Source organism: Solanum stenotomum, chromosome 8 (genome assembly GCF_019186545.1).
Source record: "Solanum stenotomum isolate F172 chromosome 8, ASM1918654v1, whole genome shotgun sequence".
NCBI classification, from domain to species: domain Eukaryota; kingdom Viridiplantae; phylum Streptophyta; class Magnoliopsida; order Solanales; family Solanaceae; genus Solanum; species Solanum stenotomum.
The window spans coordinates 29,240,088-29,247,843 of NC_064289.1; the positions used below are offsets into that span (position 1 = coordinate 29,240,088).

The 7,756-nt window shown below is 37.8% G+C and overlaps 1 protein-coding gene across 1 annotated transcript; it reads left to right on the forward strand.

Annotated features, from left to right (window-relative positions):
- Positions 1 to 3,887: 3,887 nt before the first annotated feature.
- On the forward strand, positions 3,888 to 5,045 carry LOC125873690 (uncharacterized). Its single transcript, XM_049554565.1, has 2 exons — positions 3,888 to 4,309; positions 4,853 to 5,045. Exons 1-2 carry the CDS (start codon positions 3,888 to 3,890, stop codon positions 5,043 to 5,045), a joined length of 615 nt encoding a protein of 204 aa, XP_049410522.1.
- Positions 5,046 to 7,756: the final 2,711 nt, after the last annotated feature.

Here is a 7,756-nt window from a genome sequence, read left to right on the forward strand (position 1 = left end):
TATGCTTGTTGATGTTTGAAAGAAATCACCTAATTCGGGGTAGTTGTTTGAGAGAAAGTTATCTCCCTTATTGTCTAGCCTACCCACTGATATTTAGCAATTTACTAGTAGTTTCAATTACCCACATAATGAAATTTGCCTATAATCGGTCACATCTCGAGAATTCCTCTCCATATTGTTATTTCAATTGTGTGTGACTGCATTGTAGTTGATAGTTGCAAACAAAAACCTCCCATCTGACATTCCTGTCACCTCTTTTTATTCTTTCATATATTTTTTGATAATTTCTATTCTTATAGCTAGTTAGATCACATTTGTACTTCTTAATTGAATTTGAACATGTACCGTTCCCTGTGTTATTCGACGCCAACTCATTTTTTGGGTTTTATAATGTTTAACGATCCTTTGCATCTAGAATTGGATAAGGTGTGTTTGAAATGTTAATCACTATGTGTCACGTACGAGACCTAACTACAACTCGTATGTGGAACAACAAGCAGTCCTATTGAACCATAAAATGGGTACTGGGACTTGTTTTGAAAAATTTATTTTCTCTTTCCCTTTACCTACATTTCCACTTACAGCCCTTGGAAGATTCTATGGTGCATAAGTGGGTCCCGTAAACACAAACACTAGCCAAAACTGCATTTTCATTCGTTTTTCCAGATCCGAGGTATTGCACTATTTGTACTTCTAGTGAATTAAGGATCTAAATTGCATAGTCAGTGTAAGACCCCACATCAATTGGAATTTCAAAAGGAAAAACTGCATAATTAGACATACTTCACTATCATATATATTATTATTTCATTTACTTTCAAAGTATTATGTATCTTACAATTATTATAGAGTTTCCTTCTTATTTTACACTTCGATATATGTAATTTTGCTACTAAGAACACAAAAGAAGGAGAGAGGTGATCGACACTATGGAGAGGCGAGCGAGATTCGTATGTATCCCAAGTACATGTGAATCATACTAGATACACACTAGATACATGTATCTATATATATGAATTCAAGATACATGTATCTGAAAAATACCTAGAGACACCAAAATATGATAAGATACATTATAATGGAAACAAAAGTGTGTGTATATATATATATATATAAGTAATTAGCTTCTAAGCTATTGGGATTTAGGTATGTTTCCCATTTCAAAATAAGTTTTAGGGCATTGGGTCTAAATTTATGTAACATCCCGCAATTTGAAATAACTAGGAAGAAGCTTATAATTGGAAATAGTTATTTTTGGAAAGAATTAAAATCTGGAAAATTGAGTTTTGGTCAACTTCAAACGGCCATAATTCCTAGCTCAGGGTGAGTTAGGCGTACTTCCAGATATGGTTGCAAATCTCTTGGAAGGATATTTCCAACGCCGCCGAGTTTGCACAAATTCAAGTTCGTATGAGTGATTTATGTCATTTGGAAGTTGGGCTGTTAGAATAAGGAAAGTCCAATTAGGATTTTTAAAGGGTAGTTTGGTCTTTTCCTTAGCCTTTTATTTTAGTTCCTTTTTTGTAATTAATTAGGGTCCTAAGCTGAATTAGATCAGTTAAAGCTTTTGTAAGAAGGCTTAGGATTTTGAGAGAAGAGAAAAGAAAAAGAATCGCCAAGATCGTCAAAGTTTCACTTGTGGAATACGTCGGGGGTGATCGCTACAAGGTATGTGAGTCTCTCATAGCGTTGGGTTCGTCCACCCACACGCCAAACATGTTTAGTTCAGTGAAATTCATCTTAAAAGAGTTTGAAAGTTGATGTTCTTGACATGAATTCTTGAATTTGAATGTTGTTCTTGAATTGGGATGAATTGAGAAGTTTCTGAGTTCGTTACGTCACATTATAGAGTCATTTCGAGTTAGGTTCTTAAGTACTTTTGTTGGGTATCTGTATCTAAAAGTAAATTGAGAAAAAGAACCGAGTTTGGGTAAATTTGGGTGGGAAAACGAAAAAGAAATTTCACCAGACGAAATCAGAGGGTGGCTGCGCGTCGCACGCCTAGTGCCCAGATTTGAAGTTTCAGCTTCGCGTCACGGAGATGACATGAGGTATTGTGCCTCACAAGACATTTTCGGAACCAAAATTTAATTATGCCTCCGCGTCGCGAACCCACCTTTAAATCCTTGATTTTCGGACTTTTCTCATGTTTAGCTATCTAAAATCATTCCTAAACAACATGAGATCTTTCCAAACACCAATCATAATCCTTGAATCCATAATTTAATTCAAGTATTAATTCAGAGTCAAGTCAAGAGCTGTTAAGATCAAAGTCAAGAGAAGTCAAGAGTCAGTACGAGAAATTCATTTCAAGTTTTCATAAGTCTTTTAAAAACGTTTTAACTTTGTTTTAAAATTTAAGTTTTGAGTTCATTAAAGAGTAAAGCTTGAAGTTCATTTCTTCAAAAGTATATGTGGACTATATATTCTCAAAGAGTTTAAAATGTTTTCACATTTAAACAAGAAAGGAAACCTCGATTTCCAAAGAGCCTTCGGGCTAGTTTTCAGAAAAGAGTAAAAGCTTTCATAATTAAGCAAAAGGGGAAACTTTGATTTCCAAGTTAGCCTTTGAGCTAAGTTTTTGAGCACTAACTTCAAATCACAGAAGAAGTATGTTTTTAAACATAAAGAAATAATTATATTTTTGGGAGTAGTACTGAGTACTGATATGGCGATGAGAGTTCATATTAACTCAAGTCTCCATAAAGCATGTAGCCATCATGGGTAGAAAAGGGTCATACTTTTTAGATGAGTCTTTTTCGCATAGACTAGTGGATCCACTTAGTGAGTTAGCTTCCTATATCACGACAAGCTATAGGATGGGCCTCCACAGCGTGAGGTAAAGCGTTGTATCATCACTATAGTTCTTAAGTAATGGTTGTCGGTTAGAGAAACCCCCACAACAGTAGTAGCATGGTTCCTCAAGGGGTTCTGCTTAGTGTGAATAGGGGTATGGAACTTCATTCATGCATTGCACAAGTAGACTTTGAGAGGGAGCATGGTTTGTTTTTTTTTTATATTATGATTATGAATTGACAACATGTTTTCAATAGTTTTCTTTTATATTGCACTTGTTTTAAACTGATTTATAATGAAATTAGTTTATTTAAGTATTCAGGAGTTGAGAAGAGCCAAGGTAAGTATTTCTTTCATAATCTCTTTCGGGCCTATGTTGTTTAGATTTCCAACTCGCATACTCGTACATTCAATGTACTGATGCCAGTTGGCCTGCTCCGTCTTATGATGCAGACACAGGCAACCAGGATCGACATCTGGCGCATTCATTGATCCAGTGAGCAGTTCAGAGTCTGTTGGTGAGCCTCTTTGCATTCCAGAGGACTCATTTACATTACTTTGAGTTTTAGTATTAGTTCATTAGGATGTCGTGGGCCTATCCCGACATCCATCTCAATTGTTTAGAGGCTTCATAGATAGTCAGACAGTTAGTTAGTTAATTCAGTTGTCTGTACTTTTCATTTCATTTGTTAAAGACTTGAGTTTGCCTTAATGACTAGTTGAATGTTCCTTTATGACATTCTAGTTCCTTCATAAATGTTTATGTGATGATTTAAGTTTTCCGCTAAGTTAGTAAGCCAGGCCAAGGGTTCGTTTGGGGCCAGCAATGGTTTTCGAGTGCCAGCCACGCGCAGGGTGTAGGATCGAGGTGTGACAAACTTAGTATCAGAGCAAAAATTTCAAGGGTCCTAGGGAGTTTATGAAGTCGTGTCTGTAGAGTCCTAGTCATCGGTGTGAAGCGCGCCACATCTATAATTAGGAGGCTGCAACATTCGGGAATTCCTTCACTTCTTTCACACTCATTTCGTGCGTTAGAGTTGATCTCTAAAAAGTTTCCCTCGAATTCGTGGATATGTGTGTTTCAGATAATCATGCTTCCACGAAGACCAGTCAGAGATCTTCCAGCTAGGAGGAATGTTAAGGAACAAGAGTTACCCAATGCACCTGAAGCGCAACAGCAAGGAGAAGTTACTAATGCTGAGTTCAGAGAAGCAATTAGAATGTTTAGTCAAGCTGTGACTAACCAGGTTGGTCAGCAAAGAGGAGCTCGACAAGAAGGGGCTGACACTTCGAGGATTCGTGAAATCTTGAGGATGAATCCCCCATGTTTCACTGGTTCGAGTACTACTGAGGATCCAAAGAACTTTATTGAAGAACTGAAAAAGGTATTCGATGTGATGCACGTTGCTGATACTGAAAGAGTTGAGCTAGCTGCATATCAAATGAAGAATGTTGCTAGGACCTGGTTTGATCAGTTGAAAGGGGTTAGAGCTGAGGATGCACCACCTGCGAGGTGGGCCTATTTCAAGGAAGCTTTCTTGGGGCATTTCTTTCCCCAAGAACTGAAAGAGGCTAAGGTGCGAGAGTTCCTCACACTTAAGAAAGATTCTTTGAGTGTTCATGAGTATGGGTTGAAATTCACCCAAATGTCTCGCTATGCTCCTAAAATTGTTACGGACATGAGGAGCAGGATGAGCTTGTTTGTTGCTGGGTTGTCTCGTCTATCGAGTAAGGAAGGTAGGGCTTCAATGTTGATAGGTGACATGGATATCTCGAGGTTGATGGTATATGTGTAGCAGGTTGAAGAAGAGAAGCTAAGAGATAGGGAACAATTTAAGAGCAAGAGAGCCAAGACAGGGAGTGAGTCCGGGCAGCAAATGAGTAATGACAACCGGTCTTCTTTCCAACAGGAATAGAAGGGACCTGCTCCATCATCTGCTAGTACGCTTGAACGTAGGAACAAAGGTAAGTACAATGGTCAGAATTCCAGAGCTAAACCTGCACAACCTTAGGATAGGGTGGCACAAAGAAGTAACTGGGCTCCTGCATTTGCTAGGTGTGGTAGAACCCACCCAGGACAGTGTCACCAGGGCCAGACAGGTTGTTTCAACTGTAGACAAGAGGGTGAATTCATGCGAGAGTGTCCAAAGAACATGCAAGGAAATGATAGTGCGGAGGAACAAACCGCTTATATGCTATCAACAGTCGCCAAGAGAAAGAGGATTCACCAGATGTGGTCACTGGTATGATTCAAGTCTTTGACTTTACTGTTTATGCCTTGTTAGACCCAGGAGTGAGTTTATCTTTTGTAACTCCATATATTGCTATGAATTTTGATGTTATTCATGAGCAACTTAGTGAACCATTCAATGTTTCTACACTTGTTGGTAAGTCTATTCTAGCCGAGAGAGTCTATCATGATTGTCCCGTTTCCATCAATCATAAGAGTACCATGGCTGATTTAATTGAGTTAGACATAGTAGATTTTGATGTCATTCTTGGTATGGACTGGCTTCATGCCTTTTATGCCTCAGTCTATTGTAGAACTCGAGTAGTCAGATTTTAGTTTCCAAATGAGCCAGTTTTAGAGTGGAAAAGAAGTTCAGCAGTGCCTAAGGGTCATTTCATTTCGTAACTTAAGGCAAGGAAGTTAGTTTCTAAGGGGTGTGTCTATCACTTAGTCCAAGTTAATGACTCAAGTGTTGAGGTACCTCCTATTCAGTCAGTTCCAGTAGTAAAAGAGTTTCCAGAAGTCTTTCCAAATATCTTCCCGGAGTCCCTCCTGAGAGAGAGATAGACTTCGGTATAGATCTTCTTCCAGATACTTGTCCAATATCTATTCTTCCATATAGAATGGCACCAACTGAGTTGAAAGAGCTTACGGAGCAGTTGAAAGTCCATGAGAAGAATTACCCAACCCATGAATGAAAGTTGGTTGTTGTAATTTTTGCTTTGAAATATTCCATTATCTTTATGGTGTTCATGTGGAAATGTTCACCGATCACTAGAGTCTTCAGTATGTATATGGTCAGAAAGAGCTTAATCTCAGATAGAGAGAGTGGTTAGGGTTACTCAAAGATTAAGGAAGAGTTAGCAAAAAGATGTGAATAGACTTGCACGATTAAGAGTTCGATTAATGGATCCCACAGAAAGAGAAGTGGTGGTGATGAATAGAACTGAATCATCATTAGTGTCAGAAGTAAAAGGAAAGCACAATCAAGATGCTTTATTGCTTGAATTAAAGGCAAGTGTTCATAAGAAAAAGTGATGGCTTTTGAACAAGGGGGAGATAGTGTTTTGAGATATGAAGGTGGACTGTGCTTATTGGGTGTTTAAATTGTATGTTTGATGTAACGCCCTTAGCTTAGTAAGAGTAACCTCATTCGAGGAAGAATTTTCCCAAGGGGGAGATATTGTAACATCTCGCAATTTGAAATAACAAGGAAGAAGCTTATAATTGGAAATATTCATTTTTGGAAAGAATTAAAATCTGGAAAATTGAGTTTTGGTCAACTTCAAATGGACATAATTCCTAGCTCAGGATGAGTTAGGTGTACTTAAAAATATTGTTGCAAAGCTCTTGGAAGTATCTTTCCAACGCCGCCGAGTTTGCGCAAATCTGAGTTCGTATGAGTGAGTTATGCCCTTTGGAAGTTGGGTTGTTAGAATAAGGAAAGTCCAATCCGGATTTTTAAAGGGTAGTTTGGTCTTTTCCTTACCCTTTTATTTTGATTCGTTTTTTTGTAATTAATTAGGGGCCTAAGCTGAATTAGATCAGTTTACGCTTTTGGAAGAAGGGTTAGGGTTTTGAGAGAAGAGAAAAGAAGAAGAATCGCCAAGATCGTCAAAGTTTAACTTGTGGAATTCGTCGGGGGTGATCCCTACAAGGTATGTGAGTCTCTCATAGCGTTGGGTTCGTTCAACCATGCGCCAAACATGTTTAGTTCAGTGAAATTCGTCCTAAAAGAGTTTGAAAGTTGATGTTTTTGACATGAATTCTTGAATTTGAATGTTGTTCTTGAATTGGGATGAATTGAGAAGTTTTCGAGTTCGTTACGTCGCATTATAGAGTCATTTCGAGTTAGGTTCTTAAGGACTTTTGCTGGGTATCTGTATCTAAAAGTAAATTGAGAAAAAGACCCGAGTTTGGGTAAATTGGAGCTGGAAAATGAAGAAGAAATTTCGTCAGACGAAATCAGAAGGTGGCCGCGCGTCGCGCACCTAGTGCCTAGATTTGAAGTTTCAGCTTCGCATCGCGGAGCTGACAGGAGGTGTTCTGCCTCAAAATACGTTTTCGGAACCAAAATTTAATTATGCCTCCACGTCGCGGACCCACCTTCAAATCTTGATTTTCGGTCTTTTCTCATGTTTAGCTATCTAAAATCATTTCTAAACAACATGAGATCTTTCCAAACACCAATCACAATCCTTGAATCCATAATTCAATTCAAGGATCAGTTAAGAGTCAAGTCAAGAGCAGTTAAGATCAAAGTCAAGAGAATTCAAGAGTCAGTAAGAGAAGTTAATTTCAAGTTTTCATAAGTATTTTACAAACGTTTTAACTTTGTTTTAAGATTTAAGTTTTGAGTTCAGTAAAGAATAAAGCTTGAAGTTCATTTCTTCAAAAGTATATGGGGACTATGTATTCCCAAAGAGTTTAAAATGTTTTCACATTTAAACAAGAAAGGAAACCTCGATTTCCAAAGAGCCTTCGGGCTAGTTTTCAGAAAAGAGTAAATGCTTTCATAATTAAGCAAGAGGGGAAACTTTGATTTCCAAGTTAGCCTTTGAGATAAGTTTTTGAGCACTAACTTCAAATCACAGAAGAAGTATGTTTTTAAACATAAAGAAATAATTATATTTTTGGGAGTAGTACTGAGCACTAATATGGGGATGAGAGTTCATATTAACTCAAGTCTCCATAAAGCATGTAGCCATCATGGGTAGAAAAGGGTCATAT

Bases quoted from the DNA above. Each gene is read 5' to 3' on its own strand.
- LOC125873690 (XM_049554565.1), top strand. From the start codon at position 3,888: ATGCTTCCACGAAGACCAGTCAGAGATCTTCCAGCTAGGAGGAATGTT. The intron at 4,310-4,852 runs GTGGGCCTATTT...TGCATTTGCTAG, and splicing joins GAGGATGCACCACCTGCGAG to GTGTGGTAGAACCCACCCAG.